This window comes from Panulirus ornatus, chromosome 17 (genome assembly GCF_036320965.1).
Source record: "Panulirus ornatus isolate Po-2019 chromosome 17, ASM3632096v1, whole genome shotgun sequence".
Lineage (NCBI taxonomy): Eukaryota > Metazoa > Arthropoda > Malacostraca > Decapoda > Palinuridae > Panulirus > Panulirus ornatus.
Window position 1 is genome coordinate 22,676,439 of NC_092240.1, and position 19,515 is coordinate 22,695,953.

The 19,515-nt window shown below is 40.4% G+C and overlaps 1 protein-coding gene across 2 annotated transcripts in view; it reads right to left on the bottom strand.

Moving 5' to 3' along the window:
* Positions 1-19,515, bottom strand: part of nudC (nuclear distribution C, dynein complex regulator) — a 404,242-nt gene that overhangs the window by 373,193 nt on the left and 11,534 nt on the right. For both annotated transcript variants that reach the window (XM_071672093.1, XM_071672092.1), the window contains exon 3: positions 19,127-19,204. In XM_071672093.1, coding sequence (XP_071528194.1) covers positions 19,127-19,204 — 78 coding nt within the window. The remainder of the gene's footprint in view (positions 1-19,126; positions 19,205-19,515) is intronic.

Below are 19,515 nucleotides of genomic sequence, written 5' to 3' on the forward strand. Positions count from 1 at the left end.
TTCCTTGAGAAAGGGAAGGCTTGCTGACTGGTTGGTTAGGATGTATGTCTGGGTCATGGCAAAGTGCCTGAACACTGGCAGCATGCAAGTATAATGCTATGGTATAAGGGCAACAGGCACGAGGTTGAGTGTGTGAACTAAAGAAGTAGACATCTGTAGAGAGTAACTGGAAAACTGTATGGAACAGTGGTGATTAAAAGGGTGGTACCATGCACAGTGCATGCAACTGAGGAGGAAGAATGGGGTTTCAGGAGCATTAAATGTGTGAGCAATATTTAGAGAAACACAAGAATTTGCAGGTGGCATTCAAGGATCTGGAGAAAGATACTACAAGGCTGGCAGAAGCTTCGCAGAAGGATTTATGAACACATGGTGTGAGAGGAAAGCTATCAGAAACAGATAGGAGTTTTCATCAAAAACACAAGGCATGTTTATGAGTAAGCAGAAAGAAGGGTTAATGGTTCCAGATGAAGATAGGTTAAGGGCAAGGATGTGTGATGTCATCATGGCAGTTTAATCTTTTATGGATGTGATGATGGGGGAAGTAAATGCATGGATCTTCGAAAGGGGCAGGTATGCAGACTGTAAGGAATGAGGGGGCCCTGGGAAGTGAGTTAGTTGTTTGCTGGTACATGGTACTGGTGGGAGATTCAAGTGAGAAACTGCAGACAGTAGCATCTGAGTTTGTAAAAAGAGAAACGAAAGGGTAAATGGGAAAAGCAAAGTTATTAGGTTTAGCAGTGCAGAGAGGCAGGTTAGATGGGATAAGATTATTAATGGAGAAAAATTGGAGGAAGTTCAGCATTTGACACCTGGAAGTCAACATGGCAACAAATGGAGCCATGAAAGAAGAACTGAGATACTGATGGGTGAGGGGGAGAAAGTTCTAAGAGCACTGAGGAATGCATGGAGAGGTCACTATTTGGAAAAGCAAAAATAGTATTTTTGAATGTACAGTGGTCTCAAAAAATGTTGTATGGATGCAAGGCAAGGGCTGTTGATAAGAATGTATGAAGAAGGGTGAATGTGTTGGAAATAAAGTTTGAAGAAAATGTGCAGCAGAGGGAGAGATGATCAGTAATAAGTGTTGAAAATGAAGAGTTTGAAGAAAATGAGTAGCAGAGGGAGGAATGATCAGGTAAGGGTATGAGAGAGGTGTGGTGATAAGAAGTATGGTTAGGATAACAGAATAAGGTGTGTTGAAATGAGATGATTCACATGCTCTGGTTCTGTCCAATGACACTCTATCCATGCATGCCTTTCACCCTCCTCAATGTTCAGGCCCTGATCGATCAAAACCTTTTTCACTCCATCCTTCCATTTCCAATTTTGTCTCCCTTTTCTCCTTGTCCCCTCCACTCCTGACACATAAATCCTCTTTCTCAACTCTTCCTCACTCATTTTCTCCATACATTGAAACCATTTCAGCTCTCTCAACAACTTTTTTATAACCAAACATCTCTCTTATCCTTTCATTACTTAATCAAACCACCTGGTTCAGTCCATTGACAAGCCAATCCCAGTATACCACATCATTCCCATTCACACTATCCCATGCATGCCTTCATCCATCCATCTCCAAGTTGGTCTCCCCATTCTTCTTGTTCCCTCCACTTCTGACCCATACATCCTTAGTCAAGATTTCCTCACTCATTCTCTCCATATGACCATACTATTTCAGCACGCCCTCTTCTGTTCTCGCAACGACACTATGTATCTTTATTACCGCACATCTTTCATCACTTATGCAATCAAACAACCTCACAATACATATTGCCCTAAAATATATCAATCCTAACAGATCCACCCACCACCGCACAGCCTTACCTATATAATAGCCCATGCCTCATTCACCTCCACACAATATTGCTGGGACTACTACCACTTCAAACATACCTATTTTTGCCCTTCCAGATAACAATATCTCTTTCCAATTTTTCTCCATTCAAGCTCACATCACAACCAACACTGCTAAACCTAATAATCTTGCTTTATTCACATTCACACTCAGTTTTTCCTTTCACACACTTCCAAACTCAGTCAGCAACTTCAGGTCTCCACTTGAATGTGGCACCAGTGCTGTATCATCAGCAAACTAGAGCCGACTCACTTAACAGGCCCTTTCATCCCCTTTAAACTACATATTCCAAGACTCTCACATTTAACCAACACCACCCTACCCATAAATAAACTAAACAACCATGGTGACATCACACACCCGTACCGCAGACCAACATTCACTTGGAACCATTCACTCTCCTCTCTCCTTACTTATACACAAGCCCTACACCCTTGATAAAAACTTCTCATGGCTTCTAACAGTGTTCCTCCCACACCACATAATATCAAAACCTTTCAAAAATATCAAAACCTTTCAAAAAGCATTTCTATCAACCCTATCAAATACTTTCTCCAGATCCATAAATGCCACATACATATCCATCTGTTTTTCTAAGTATCTCTCACACACATTATTTAAAGCAAACAGCTGATCCACATATCCTCTACCAACTCTGAAAACCACACTGCTCCTCCCAAATTTGATGCTCTGTGCATGCCTTCAACCACAATCAAAACCCTCCCATACAACTTACCAGGTCTACAAACTGATACCTCTCTTGTATGAACACTCACTTTTATCCCTTTTCCTTTATAAAATGGCACTATAAATGTATTCTGCCAATCCTCAGGCACCTCAACATGATCCATACATACACAGATAATCCTTATCAACCAATTAACAACACAGTCATCCCCTTTCTTAATAAACTGAACTTTCTTAATGAAATGAACTACAGTACCATACACTCCAGCCACCTTGCCAGGTTTCATCTCACCTAAAGCTTTCACCACCTCTCTCTCTTCACCAAACCACTTTCCATAACTCTCACTTCACATACCACTGCAACCCAAAAACCCTACATCTGTCATTATATCATCAAACAAACCTTACAGCCTTCAAAATACTCAATCCATCTTCTCACTTCATCACTACTTTTTATCACTTACCCTTTTGCCCCCTTCACCAATGTTCCTATCTCTTCTCTTGTTTTTCATATGTTATCTACCTCCTTCCAAAACATATTCTCCCTAAAGTTTACTGTTATTCGCTCACCCCCAACTCTCAATTGCCTTCTTTTTCAATCTGCGTACCTACCTCTTGACCTTATGCCACTTTCTCTTATACATCCCCCATTCATTTGCATTCCTTCCCTGTAGGCACTACCCAAATGCCTCTCCTTTCTCTTTCACTGGCAAGTTTACTTATTCATTCCATCTCTCATCATTCTTTCTAACCCTGTCCACCTCCCACCTTTCACATGCCACATGCATCTCTTACACATTCCAGCACTACTTCCCTGAATACCTCCCATTCCTCATCCATTCCCCTCCCTTCATGTACCCTCACCTTTTGCCATTCTACTGAAGTCTTTTTTCCCAACCTCACTTACTCTAACCACTCTCTTCTTGCCAACATTGTTTAACCTTGTCCAAAAAAAATTACTAATCACCCTCACCTCCACAAGATAGTAATCAGACATCCCATCAGTCACCCTTTCAGCACATTACATCCAAAAGTCTCCCTCTTATACACCTATCAACTAACATGTAATCCAGTAATGCCCACAGACTATATCTCTTACTCACACATGTAAACTTGTGTGTGCCCCTCTTTTTAACCAGGTGTTCCCAATCACCAGTCCTTTTTCAGCACTCAACTCCAGAAGCTGTTCAACATTTCTGTTCATAATGCAATACCCTAAACTGCCACATTACTTACCTTTGCAGAGTGTAAGAAAGTAAATTCTAGACTGATGTGGGTAAAAATGAAAGTGGATGGCAAGAGATGGATGATTATTTGTGCTTATGCACAAAGAAAGATCATGAAAGGCAAGTGTTCAGGGAGCAGTCAGTGTGTCAGAAGTTTTCATGGTAGAGACTGGGTATCAGTGATGGGTGCTTTAAATGCAAAGGTGAGTAATGTGGCAGTTGATGGTATAACTGTGGGGCATGGGGTATTGAGTATTATGAGTGGAAATGGTGAACAGCTTGTGGAGTTATGTGCTTAAAAAAGAACATGTGATTGAGAATATTTGGTTCAAAAAGAAAGACATACACAAGCAGGCATATGTATGTAGGAGAGATGGTCAGCAAGTATTATTGGATTACATATCAACTGATAGGCATGTAAAAGAGAAACTTTTGGATGTAAATGAGCAGAGAGGGACAGCTGGTAGGATGTCTGATCATTATCTCGTGGAAGCAAGAGTGAAGATTTGCAGAGGTTTTTGGGAATGACGAAATTGTCGATGAGAAGAAAGTGGTGAGATAATGTTAGCCTGGAAGAGACTTGTGTGAAGAAATACCTAGAGAGACAAAGGTGGTGAGATTATGTGAGCCTTGAAAAGAGACTTGTGTGAAGAAATACTAGGAGAGACAGTGTATAATGGCGAAAGGCAAGGCTACATGAAGCAAGGAGACTGCGTGAGGAATGAAAGGTATTACAGGAAGCAGTGCTGTCATGTGCGAGAGATCCATGCGGCATGCAAAAGGCAGGAGGTGGGCATATCAGAATGGGTAGTGAGTGGTGGGATGAAGAGGCAAAATTGCTAGTGAAAGAGAAAAGAGAGGCATTTGGGTGGTACTGACAGAGGTGTGCAAAAAATTGGGAAGTGTATAAGAGAAAGTGGCAGGAGGTAAAGAGTAAGGTCACAGGATGAAAAAGGGGAAATGAGAGCTGAGGTGAAAAAGTATCAATAAACTTAAGGGAGAATAAATTATTCTCAATGGAGTTTGATAATACGCGTATATGCCAAAGCTGGGGAACTCTCATCTCTCTCATGCCTTTCCCACTAACTATGAACCAGCATATCTTAAAAGACATGTTTTCACTTCAACCAAGTCATAAATACTTTCCCTAGTCTCTTCTTTTTCTCTTTCATTAACCTTTCTACAATTCATTCAAGACCCAGTCTTGATATGGACTTTTCTCCATTACTAGAGCCTCCAACCTTTAAAAGAGTGGGAAGGGGCAAACAAGCTTGGAAAAGAGATGTGTGTGAAATAACATGAGGAGTGATTAAAGAGCTGAAGAGATGGAGTGAGTGCTTTGAAGGACTGTTAAATGTGTTTGATGATAGGGTGGCAGATTTACAGTGTTTGGGTCAGGAAGGCATTTAAAATGAGAGAGTCATACAAACTGCTTTGGTGAAGAGAGAGGTTGCCGTGAGAACCTTGCATAACGTGAAATGTGGCAAGGTGGCTGGTGGATGATATAGCAGATGACTTTCTTAAGAAAACGGGTGAATGTGTTATTGATTGATCAGTTATGATTTCACTGTATATATGGAATGGTGTGGTACCTGAGGAGTGGCAAAATGCATGTATATCATCACTGTATAAAGCTTATGACAGAAGAGTCTCCCATATCATCATACAAGAACTCGTTCTCTCAATTTAGCTCATAGTAAGCTGATTCTAAGTTAATTTCTTTGTTTTTTGGCTCAAAGAAGAACTTACAGGCATCTGAATGATGCTTCCTCCCAGAAGAAGCATCCAAGCGATGTCCTCTTGATAAGGCATCAGAAGCAATTGATCTGCCACTATCAAGAAGGCAAGGAGGTTTAAGAGTGTCACATGGTGATGCGTTTTGTTCTTTTGCTTTATTTGGAGTCATGGCTTCTGATGGCTGAGCTGGTAATCTTCTATTAGAACCTAAGCTCTTTTAAACATCAGCAAATAAGCTCTTTTAAACATCAGCAAAATATCTCTTATGAAAGACTGACCTGCTTGGCCTAAATCACAATGTTGGTTTTTGACCTGCTTGCCCTATCCTGCAATATTAATACAATTCCCCTCTTCTATAGGTATCATTTTGGTCTTTGCTGCTGGTGACGGAAACACTGGTGTATATATGAATGACAGGAAGGCAGACTACCTTATCAACAAGTATTTTATTAGAGAATTAGATACTCTCCTTGCACACTCAGGTTTTCAGGTGGGATCGTTCAAATTTGTAAACAGACACAGCATCACTGTTTTAATAAGAAATCCATACTAATTACCTGCTTGAAGAAGAAAATATAATTCTTTCTTGATTTTTTTTTTTTTGTTTGCCGCTGTCTCCCGCGTTTGCAAGGTAGCGCAAGGAAACAGACGAAAGAAATGGCCAAACCCACCCCCATACACAAAGTATATACATACATGTCCACACACACAAATATACATACCTATACATCTCAATGTACACATATATATACACACACAGACATATACATATATACCCATGCACACAATTCACACTGTCTGCCTTTATTCATTCCCATCGCCACCTCGCCACACATGGAATACCATCCCCCTCCCCCCTCATGTGTGCGAGGTAGCACTAGGAAAAGACAACAAAGGCCCCTCTCGTTCACACTCAGTCTCTAGCTGTCATGCAATAATGCCCGAAACCACAGCTCCCTTTCCACATCCAGGCCCCACACAACTTTCCATGGTTTACCCCAGATGCTTCACATGCACTGATTTAATCCACTGACAGCACATCAACCCCGGTATACCACATCGATCCAATTCACTCTATTCCTTGCCCTCCTTTCACCCTCCTGCATGTTCAGGCCCCGATCACGCAATATCTTTTTCACTCCATCTTTCCACCTCCAATTTGGTCTCCCACTTCTCCTCGTTCCCTCCACCTCCGACACATATATCCTCTTGGTCAATCTTTCCTCACTCATTCTCTCCATGTGCCCAAACCATTTCAAAACACCCTCTTCTGCTCTCTCAACCATGCTCTTTTTATTTCCACACATCTCTCTTACCCTTACATTACTTACTCGATCAAACCACCTCACACCACGCATTGTCCTCAAACATCTCATTTCCAGCACATCCACCCTCCTGCGCACAACTCTATCCATAGCCCATGCCTCGCAACCATACAACATTGTTGGAACCACTATTCCTTCAAACATACCCATTTTTGCTTTCAGAGATAATGTTCTCGACTTCCACACATTCTCCAAGGCTCCCAGGATTTTCGCCCCCTCCCCCACCCTATGATCCACTTCCGCTTCCATGGTTCCATCTGCTGCCAGATCCACTCCCAGATATCTAAAACACTTTACTTCCTCCAGTTTTTCTCTATTCAAACTTACCTCCCAATTGACTTGACCCTCAACCCTACTGTACCTAATAACCTTGCTCTTATTCACATTTACTCTTAACTTTCTTCTTTCACACACTTTACCAAACTCAGTCACCAGCTTCTGCAGTTTCTCACATGAATCAGCCACCAGCGCTGTGTCATCAGCGAACAACTGACTCACTTCACAAGTTCTCTCATCCACAACAGACTTCATACTTGCCCCTCTTTCCAAAACTCTTGCATTCACCTCCCTAACAACCCCATCCATAAACAAATTAAACAACCATGGAGACATCACACACCCCTGCCGCAAACCTACATTCACTGAGAACCAATCACTTTCCTCTCTTCCTACACGTACACATGCCTTTCTTGTAAAGTACATATTTTTTCTCCTCTTTTATGGTTTAATACAGTGAATAGGCAAGTAATCTGCAAGGAATATTTTTGACTAATCACCCCTTTTCTACATTTGCCATGGAGTGATGCTACCTTAGACTTGGTGGTCAAAAGGCATGCTAGGGTGACAGTTCACATGCCAAGCAACTTCTCGACCTCCTGCAACAACAGGATATCACATGAACCAGATATTTATATAAAAAATTTGACAAAGTGTCTGCTGCACTGATGCCAGTTTTGATTGTACAAAACTTATTCTCAGTATAAATTAAATCTGCAAAACTGAATTTAAAGCATTACATGATGGTAAAAAAATAGGAAAGTACCAAACAAAAGAAGTGTTAAAACAAAAATGTGTTACAATCAATGAAAACGATGGTGGCAAATAAAAAGCACAGGAAACATAAATAGCATTAAACATCAAAATGAAAGGGTTAGATTTATATGAAAAAGCTGTTCGTTAAGAGATTCTTTTTTATCATTATGAATAGCTTCTTTAATCTTAAGTTGATACAAGGAAGGAGCAGAGTCCAGAATTGTGAAACAATCCTCCAAACAAGCATTCTTACACAATTCTGAACTCTGAACCTTTTTGAAAATATATGAGCTCCTATCCATCAGCAAATGCTCTTGAACACGTGCTGGAATGTCAGCAGGTTTCACGAACAAAACAGGCACTACAGCCTGTGCAAGAAAACTCATACAAAACACACGAACAGAGTTTCTTTGGGATATGATCCTTCATACTAAACATATTACATGTGAATGGCTCACATTTCAAAATAAAATCAAGGAAAAAAATTCCACTGGCACTAAATGCAAAACACAGGAATGTAAATGCTGAGTGCTGAAATTTCAAGACACTTGGACTCAAGATTACTTCTTCATCGAACGTGGTAAGAAACCAGTTTGTCTCACTTGCCTAGAAAATGTTGCTGTGAAGGTGGCAAATAGCAAACATTATGAGATTCACCATAGTGAGAAATCTTAACAAGTCTACTGAGCAAGCAAGGAAGGATGAAGTTATGCAACTGAAGGATAGTTTTGGAAAACAAATGTCATTTCTTGCCAAAAGAGCAAAGAAAATGAGGGAAATACTCATGCCAGCTACAAAGTCACAAAACATACTGCAGAAAAGATGAAGCCTTTTACCGATGGAGAGTTTGTCAAAGAATGTTTACTGGCAGTGGTGGATATTGTTTGTCATAAAAAGAAATCTTCTAAGAAAATGATCACATGGCAAACTGAAGAAATGCCAGTAGATGTTAAAAGTTGTTTAAGGGATGTCTGTAACAAAGTTTAATTTTCATCAATTGCGCTTGATGAGAGCACAGACTTGAGAGACACTGCTCAACTTGCAGTGTTTGTGCGAGGAGTGACCTCAACATTTAAAATTTTTGAAGCTTATGCAATTAATTCCTATGAAGGGCACGATTACTGGAGCAGATACTTTTGAAGCTTTGCTGAAAATGACGTCATAAATGAAACCTGACGTACTGAACTTAACTGGCATAACAACTGATGGGGCACCAGCAATGGTGGGGGAAATAAAGGCATCATCACATTGCTACAAGGACAAATGAAAAACCTTGGAACCACACAGAAACTGGCTAAAATTCACTGCATTATCCATCAAGAGGAATTTTGTGTCAAGTATTTGAAATCAAGGGGTGTTATGGACATTGTTGTTCGGGCAGTGATCCTGATCATATCCCATGGATTAACCATCACCAGTTTCAACAATTTTTACTGGATACAGAGGCAGAATATGGGACCTGATTTATTTCTGCAAAGCTTTTACTACCTCTTCTCTGTTTACCAAATCATTTTCCCTAACCCTCTCACTTTGCACACCACCTCGACCAAAACACCCTATATCTGCCACTCTGTCATCAGACACATTCAACAAACCTTCAAAATACTCATTCCATCTCCTTCTCATATCACCACTACTTGTTATCACCTCCCCATTTATGCCCTTCACTGAAGTTCCCATTTGCTCCCTTGTCTTACGCACCCTATTTACCTCCTTCCAGAACATCTTTTTATTCTCCCTAAAATTTACTGATAGTCTCTCACCCCAACTCTCATTTGCCCTTTTTTTCACCTCTTGCACCTTTCTCTTGACCTCCTGTCTCTTTCTTTTATACTTCTCCCACTCAATTGCATTTTTTCCCTGCAAAAATCGTCCAAATGCCTCTCTCTTCTCTTTCACTAATACTCTTACTTCTTCATCCCACCACTCACTACCCTTTCTAAACAGCCCACCTCCCACTCTTCTCATGCCACAAGCATCTTTTGCGCAATCCATCACTGATTCCCTAAATACATCCCATTCCTCCCCCACTCCCCTTACTTCCATTGTTCTCACCTTTTTCCATTCTGTACACAGTCTCTCCTGGTACTTCCCCACACAGGTCTCCTTCCCAAGCTCACTTACTCTCACCACCTTCTTCACCCCAACATTCACTCCTCTTTTCTGAAAACCCATACTAATCTTCACCTTAGCCTCCACAAGATAATGATCAGACATCCCTCCAGTTGCACCTCTCAGCACATTAACATCCAAAAGTCTCTCTTTCGCACGCCTGTCAATTAACACGTAATCCAATAACGCTCTCTGGCCATCTCTCCTACTTACATAAGTATACTTATGTATATCTCGCTTTTTAAACCAGGTATTCCCAATCATCAGTCCTTTTTCAGCACATAAATCTACAAGCTCTTCACCATTTCCATTTACAACACTGAACACCCCATGCATACCAATTATTCCCTCAACTGCCACATTACTCACCTTTGCATTCAAATCACCCATCACTATAACCCGGTCTCGTGCATCAAAACCGCTAACACACTCATTCAGCTGCTCCCAAAACACTTGCCTCTCATGATCTTTCTTCTCATGCCCAGGTGCATATGCACCAATAATCACCCACCTCTCTCCATCAACTTTCAATTTTACCCATATTAATCGAGAATTTACTTTCTTACATTCTATCACATACTCCCACAACTCCTGTTTCAGGAGTATTGCTACTCCTTCCCTTGCTCTTGTCCTCTCACTAACCCCTGACTTCACTCCCCAGACATTTCCAAACCACTCTTCCCCTTTACCATTGAGCTTCGTTTCACTCAGAGCCAAAACATCCAGGTTCCTTTCCTCAAACATACTACCTATCTCTCCTTTTTTCACATCTTGGTTACATCCACACACATTTAGGCACCCCACTCTGAGCCTTCGAGGAGGATGATCACTCCCCGCGTGACTCCTTCTTCTGTTTCCCATTTTAGAAAGTTAATACAAGGAGGGGAGGATTTCCGGCCCCCCGCTCCCGTCCCCTCTAGTCGCTTTCTACGACACGCGAGGAATACGTGGGAAGTATTCTTTCACCCCTATCCCCAGGGATAATATACATATATATATACATATACACACACACACACATACACACACATACACACATACACACACACACACACACATACATATATATACATATGAAAAATGTAATTAACAATTTAGAAAACAAACTTTTAGCTTGAAATGAATGAAAAAAATGAATGTCACATAATGGTTCAACCTCTGGCTATGGAAAAGGAAATGTACAATTTATTCACACAAACGTCAATAGCAGTTCTCATCAATTTCACCACTGAAAGCCGGCAAGGCAGCAGGTTTGGATGGTATTGCAGTGGAATTTATTAAAAAAGGGGGTGACTGTATTGTTGACTGGTTGGTAAGGTTATTTAATGTATGTATGACTCATGGTGAGGTGCCTGAGGATTGGCGGAATGCGTGCATAGTGCCATTGTACAAAGGCAAAGGGGATAAGAGTGAGTGCTCAAATTACAGAGGTATAAGTTTGTTGAGTATTCCTGGTAAATTATATGGGAGGGTATTGATTGAGAGGGTGAAGGCATGTACAGAGCATCAGATTGGGGAAGAGCAGTGCAGTTTCAGAAGTGGTAGAGGATGTGTGGATCAGGTGTTTGCTTTGAAGAATGTATGTGAGAAATACTTAGAAAAGCAAATGGATTTGTATGTAGCATTTATGGATCTGGAGAAGGCATATGATAGAGTTGATAGAGATGCTCTGTGGAAGGTATTAAGAATATATGGTGTGGGAGGCAAGTTGTTAGAAGCAGTGAAAAGTTTTTATCGAGGATGTAAGGCATGTGTACGTGTAGGAAGAGAGGAAAGTGATTGGTTCTCAGTGAATGTAGGTTTGCGGCAGGGGTGTGTGATGTCTCCATGGTTGTTTAATTTGTTTATGGATGGGGTTGTTAGGGAGGTAAATGCAAGAGTCCTGGAAAGAGGGGCAAGTATGAAGTCTGTTGGGGATGAGAGAGCTTGGGAAGTGAGTCAGTTGTTGTTCGCTGATGATACAGCGCTGGTGGCTGATTCATGTGAGAAACTGCAGAAGCTGGTGACTGAGTTTGGTAAAGTGTGTGGAAGAAGAAAGTTAAGAGTAAATGTGAATAAGAGCAAGGTTATTAGGTACAGTAGGGTTGAGGGTCAAGTCAATTGGGAGGTGAGTTTGAATGGAGAAAAACTGGAGGAAGTGAAGTGTTTTAGATATCTGGGAGTGGATCTGTCAGCGGATGGAACCATGGAAGCGGAAGTGGATCATAGGGTGGGGGAGGGGGCGAAAATTTTGGGAGCCTTGAAAAATGTGTGGAAGTCGAGAACATTATCTCGGAAAGCAAAAATGGGTATGTTTGAAGGAATAGTGGTTCCAACAATGTTGTATGGTTGCGAGGCGTGGGCTATGGATAGAGTTGTGCGCAGGAGGATGGATGTGCTGGAAATGAGATGTTTGAGGACAATGTGTGGTGTGAGGTGGTTTGATCGAGTAAGTAACGTAAGGGTAAGAGAGATGTGTGGAAATAAAAAGAGCGTGGTTGAGAGAGCAGAAGAGGGTGTTTTGAAATGGTTTGGGCACATGGAGAGAATGAGTGAGGAAAGATTGACCAAGAGGATATATGTGTCGGAGGTGGAGGGAACGAGGAGAAGAGGGAGACCAAATTGGAGGTGGAAAGATGGAGTGAAAAAGATTTTGTGTGATCGGGGCCTGAACATGCAGGAGGGTGAAAGGAGGGCAAGGAATAGAGTGAATTGGAGCGATGTGGTATACAGGGGTTGACGTGCTGTCAGTGGAGTGAATCAAGGCATGTGAAGCGTCTGGGGTAAACCATGGAAAGCTGTGTAGGTATGTATATTTGCGTGTGTGGACGTGTGTATGTACATGTGTGTGGGGGGGGTTGGGCCATTTCTTTCGTCTGTTTCCTTGCGCTACCTCGCAAACGCGGGAGACAGCGATAAAAAAAAAAAAAAAAAAAAAAAAAAAAAAAAAAAAAAATATTTCTGCAATGCACACTAGCTTAGCTGAGGGTCAATGCTGGAAAGAGTATCTACATGACATGAAGAGGTGGCAATATTCCTTAAGAGCAAAAATGAGGATGCTTAACATTTTAGTGATCCTGGCTGGCTTGCAACCTTGGCATTTCTTGTGGACATTGCATGTCATTTAGATAACTTGAATTTACAACTTCAAGGAAAAAAGCTGATACATGATTGTATGGTCACATTATGGCCTTTGAAAGAAAACTGCAATTGTGGGAATACCAGCATCAAAAAGGAAATTGTGGACATTTTTCAACTTTTCAAAAAAGTAAAGCACAAAATCCAGGCATTTTTGTGAATATTGCCAAGAATTGAGAAAAGTGTTTTCATCTCATTTTGCTGATTTTTGCTTACATGCAAATGAGTTCAAGCTGTTTGCTACTCTATCTGATGTGGAAAAGGACACTGCACTAAAAGATTTTCAAATGGAATTGATTGAGATGCAGTTTGACAACAGATTGAGATCAAAATTTCATTCTGAACATGCAGCAGTGCTTGACTTCTATAGAAAAAATATTTATCCAAGTGGGAAGTGTCCTAACTTAGTGGACCATGAAAAGATGGCATCATTGTTTGGCAGCACTTATCTGTGTGAGCAATTAATTTCAACAATGAAATACACCATGAACCATTTGAGAACAAGACTGACTGATGCCCATCTGGATGCTGTCTTGCTCTTGGCATCAACATGTCTGACATCCAATACTGAGAATGCTTTCAAGCATCAAACAACATCAAGTTTCATGTTGATTCATTGACTGTTTGCATTAGAATTAGTTGATCTTTTTTATCATAAAACTGAAAGTGGATGGAGAGAGACGGGTGATTATTGGTGCCTATGCACCTGGCCACGAGAAGAAAGATCATGAGAAGCAAGTGTTTTGGGAGCAGCTGAGTGAGTATGTTAACAGCTTTGATGCACGAGACTGGGTTATAGAGATGGGTGATTTGAATGAGAAGGTGAGTAATGCAGCAGTTGAGGGTACAATTGGTGTACATGGGGTGTTCAGGTTTGTAAATGGAAATGGTGAAGAGCTTGTGGATTAGTGCACTGAAAAAGGACTGGCGAACTGGGAATACCTAGTTTAAAAAGAGATATTCCCTGGGGATAGGGGAGAAAGAATACTTTCCACGCATTCCCTGCGTGTCGTAGAAGGCGACTAAAGGGGACAGGAGCAGGAGGCTAGAACCCTCCTCTTCTTGTAATTTAACTTTCTACAAGGGGAAACAGAAGTCACGCAGGGGGTGCTCATCCTCCTCGAAGGCTCAGATTGGGGGAGTTTAAATGCGTGTGGATGTAGCCAAGATGAGAGAAAAGGAGAGATATGTAGTATGCTTGAGGAAAGAAACCTGGATGTTTTGGCTATGAGTGAAACGAAGGTCAAGGGTAAAGGGGAAGAGTGGTTTGGGAATGTTTTGGGAATAAAGTCAGGGGTTGGTGAGAGGACAAGAGCAAAGGAAGGAGTAGCACTACTCCTGAAACAGTTGTGGGAGTACGTGATATGCAGACTACTCCTGACAGTTGTGGGAGTATGTGATAAAGTGTAAGAAAGTAAACTCTAGATTGATATGGGTAAAACTGAAAGGGGATGGAGAAAGATGGGTAATTATTGGGGCCTATGCACCTAGGAATGAGAAGAAAAATCATGAGAGGCAAGTGTTTTGGGAGCACATGAGAGAGTGTGTTAGCAGTTTTGATGCATGAGACCGGGTTGTAGTGATGGGTGATTTGAATGCAGTTTTGATGCACGAGACCGGGTTATAGTGATGGGTGATTTGAATGCAAAAGTAAGTAAGGTGGCAGTTGAGGGAATAATTGATCTACATGGGTGTTCAGTGTTGTAAATGGAAATGGTGAAGATCTTGTAGATTTGTGCACTGAAAAAGGACTGGTGATTGGGAATACCTGGTTTAAAAAGAGAGATATACATAAGTATACGTATGTAAATAGGAGAGATGGCCTGAGAGCATTATTGGATTACGTGTTAATTGAAAAGCGCATGAAAGAGAGACTTTTGGATGTTAATTTATGAGAAATGCAATTGGAGGGATGTCTCATCATTATCTTGTGGAGGTGAAGGTAAAGATTTGTAGAGATTTTCAGAAAAGAAGAGAGAATGTTGGGGTGAAGTGTGGTGAGAGTAAATGAGCTTGGGAGGGAAACTTGTGTGAGGAAGTACCAGGAGGGAAGAGTGCAGAATGAGAAAAGGTGAGAGCAAAGGACATAAAGGGAGTGTATGACTCTGAACTGGGGATAGGATGTACAGTTTGACCAGCCAATATCTACCTTGAAAAGGATTTCTGGGCAGTCGAATGTTATTATCATAGTGTTTGTATTTGCTCTTTTGCCATTAATTTCTTTGCCAGTCTTTTCAATACTGATATTTACATTCAGGTCTTTGAGGCTTTCCAAATCTTCATTTTCAGTAACCAATAATTCCCTCAGATGACTGAGGTATCTGGTAGGAATACTGTGAAATGAGTCTTGATAGCTGTCATACAACAGTAATTCTATTGTCTGATTGTTGTTGTTAGCTTTGATTAACAGTCTCCCCTCTCTTTGTGTTGTACATTCTGCTTTTTAATCTAACAATATTTCTCCTCAATGTTTTTAATATAATTTCAAAAGAAATATGTCTAGGCAAATTACATCCTTGGAATTCTTTTTGATTACTATTTTTTCAGTGATTCAATATTTTCTGATAAGTCTACATATATTTCTTTATCATTTACTTACAATTCTTAACACACAATAGTGCTAATGTTACTTTACAAAAATCAATTCAGCCATACTTGATGGTATTAATAAAATTGGTATTGCAGTGGAATTTATTAAAAAAGGGGGTGACTGTATTGTTGACTGGTTGGTAAGGTTATTTAATGTATGTATGACTCATGGTGAGGTGCCAGAGGATTGGCGGAATGCGTGCATAGAGCCATTGTACAAAGGCAAAGGGGATAAGAGTGAGTGCTCAAATTACAGAGGTATAAGTTTGTTGAGTATTCCTGGTAAATTATATGGGAGGGTATTGATTGAGAGGGTGAAGGCATGTACAGAGCATCAGATTGGGGAAGAGCAGTGTGGTTTCAGAAGTGGTAGAGGATGTGTGGATCAGGTGTTTGCTTTGAAGAGTGTATGTGAGAAATACTTAGAAAAGCAAATGGATTTGTATGTAGCATTTATGGATCTGGAGAAGGCATATGATAGAGTTGATAGAGATGCTCTGTGGAAGGTATTAAGAATATATGGTGTGGGAGGCAAGTTGTTAGAAGCAGTGAAAAGTTTTTATCCAGGATGTAAGGCATGTGTACGTGTAGGAAGAGAGGAAAGTGATTGGTTCTCAGTGAATGTAGGTTTGCGGCAGGGGTGTGTGATGTCTCCATGGTTGTTTAATTTGTTTATGGATGGGGTTGTTAGGGAGGTGAATGCAAGAGTTTTGGAAAGAGGGGCAAGTATGTAGTCTGTTGTGGATGAGAGAGCTTGGGAAGTGAGTCAGTTGTTGTTCGCTGATGATAGCGCTGGTGGCTGATTCATGTGAGAAACTGCAGAAGCTGGTGACTGAGTTTGGTAAAGTGTGTGAAAGAAGAAAGTTAAGAGTAAATGTGAATAAGAGCAAGGTTATTAGGTACAGTAGGGTTGAGGGTCAAGTCAATTGGGAGGTAAGTTTGAATGGAGAAAAACTGGAGGAAGTAAAGTGTTTTAGATATCTGGGAGTGGATCTGGCAGCGGATGGAAACATGGAAGCGGAAGTGGATCATAGGGTGGGGGAGGGGGTGAAAATCCTGGGAGCCTTGAAGAATGTGTGGAAGTCGAGAACATTATCTCGGAAAGCAAAAATGGGTATGTTTGAAGGAATAGTGGTTCCAACAATGTTGTATGGTTGCGAGGCGTGGGCTATGGATAGAGTTGTGCGCAGGAGGATGGATGTTCTGGAAATGAGATGTTTGAGGACAATGTGTGGTGTGAGGTGGTTTGATCGAGTAAGTAACGTACGAGTAAGAGAGATGTGTGGAAATAAAAAGAGCGTGGTTGAGAGAGCAGAAGAGGGTGTTTTGAAATGGTTTGGGCACATGGAGAGAATGAGTGAGGAAAGATTGACCAAGAGGATATATGTGTCGGAGGTGGAGGGAACGAGGAGAAGTGGGAGACCAAATTGGAGGTGGAAAGATGAGTGAAAAAGATTTTGTGTGATCGGGGCCTGAACATGCAGGAGGGTGAAAGGAGGGCAAGGAATAGAGTGAATTGGATCAATGTGGTATACCGGGGTTGATGTGCTGTCAGTGGATTGAATCAGGGCATGTGAAGCGTCTGGGGTAAACCATGGAAAGCTGTGTAGGTATGTATATTTGCGTGTGTGGATGTGTATGTATATACATGTGTATGGGGGTAGGTTGGGCCATTTCTTTCGTCTGTTTCCTTGCGCTACCTCGCAAACGCGGGAGACAGCGACAAAGCAAAAAAAAAAAAAAAATAAATAAATAAAATTCAGAACAAGGTATCTTTTCACCTGAACATAATATCTAAGCAATATTAACACCTCTCTCAAAACTGCTGCAATTCATGGAATCAGACTTATTTCCTTAGCTTAATTTCCCAAATCTGAATGTTTATGAGTTCCACTGTCATGAGATTCAAGTCCCATTTCCATGCCAAGGTCATCAATGGTTGCTTTCACATCATTACCAGGAAAGGGTATATCTGTTCTCCTCATTTTCTTTATCTAAAAAAAGGGATAAAAAGAGGAAATTCATTCAGAATCATAAACTATAATATCCTCCATGACTTATCATTACTAGCATGGCCAGTAAGACAAACTTTCTAGAAAACCACTTCATATCCTACACTGCAAATACACAGAGAGAGCTCATTCAGAATTGAGTAAGGCTTGGCAAAACTGCTTGTTTAGTTAAGAGCATTATTGAAAGTAAAAATTACTGAGAGCAAATTGGAAAGAATACTGGGAGGCATATACCCTTGGCTGCCACTCCCAGATCCAAAGGCAACCCTCAGTAACAATTTTGTCATAAAAATCATCTAATTTTTCCTGAAAGTACAATAACCCCTGCCATCTTAAAACAAGCTTCAATAATACATAGATTTGGACATGATTTTTCTCTATTCCATACAAGTTCATAATCTGACAAGTGAGGATATATCTTAGCCATTTACATCAAAAAGCTGACATAGCCATTTACATTAAAAAGCTGACATAAAGACTGTGGGTCCAAGGTGCTAAACAACTGAAGTGGCTGCTCTGAATATTAATACCATGTGTTCTCAGTTTTCTAATATTGTTCCCAGAGTATCAGCTCATAAATTTTGTTAAGTGAAAAAAATATATCCTATGAAACTAGTTTTTGAGTCAAAGATTCGCAGAAGTGTACCTGCATTCTTAGTTATTAAACTTTCTTCACAAATGACCAAGACCGGATTTTACTGTTCACTTGGAGTCTTAATGAAAAAATCTTGATGATAAACCCAAGCCTTCTCTGATGTCAATGAAAGATCATCATAAAGAAAAATCAATTAATGAAGCCATCAACCTGTATATGTGTTATGAAGCCATTTACTTTAAGAAAAAGATACACACACACACACACACACATTGTAATGTAAGCATCTATTGTTGATTCTAAATATTTTTGTTAATAATTAAATGAAAACTGGACAACTCACCTAGTAATAAATATCAATAGCAAACAAAAACACATTTGTCCAACACACACATTGTTTATACACCTAAAACAATTTTGGTAAATTTCATCCACAAAAAGAGAATTATTTCATAGATATCAAATCTTAATGCTAACTAAGCTTACAAAACACTTGATACTTATAATTCTTCACTGGCTTCCTGAACCTAATAGATGCATACATCTAATTCTCACTCATTTAATCAAGCCAGGTGCAAAAGCTTTGCCTCCTCTATGATCCCCAGCCCAGCCCGATACCTTGCCTATCTACAGTCCAATCAAGCAGAGGGGATTAGTCCAGTGAATTACATGACCGGAAGATGTGAGATTAATAAAATTCTTACTGTGAATAAATATTGCATTTCAAGTAATACCTATGATATTTAAATTACACAATGTATCATCAAATTATGACTAACTTTAGACCAATAAATAAGTGCACTAAGATAATTGAAACCATTACATGAACTGCTCACCTTTTCACTTGTCTCTTGTGGAGCTCCAGTATAAAAATCAGTTTTTCTGGCCAGAAAGCTGAAGAAGGTGTCCAGCAACTGAAAATAAAGACAAACAATATATATATATATCATCCAAGAAAGAAGTCATCAGTAAGGTTTTTCCACTGTGGTTTCTACTGCCAACTGATGGTTTACTTTCTATGGTCCTAGCCACAGTGAATTATTTGGTATCTTTAAAAATCCTGTATATCAAATATTTTCAAGGAAAATCATACTCAATGTAATACCACGTTTTCCTGTGAGAGCAAGCACTTTTTATGAAACCTCACACATTGGTCCAATTTTGCACATCCCCATAAGTGAAAGCAGTTCTCAAACTGCACCTTATCAACTTAAATATCTACAAG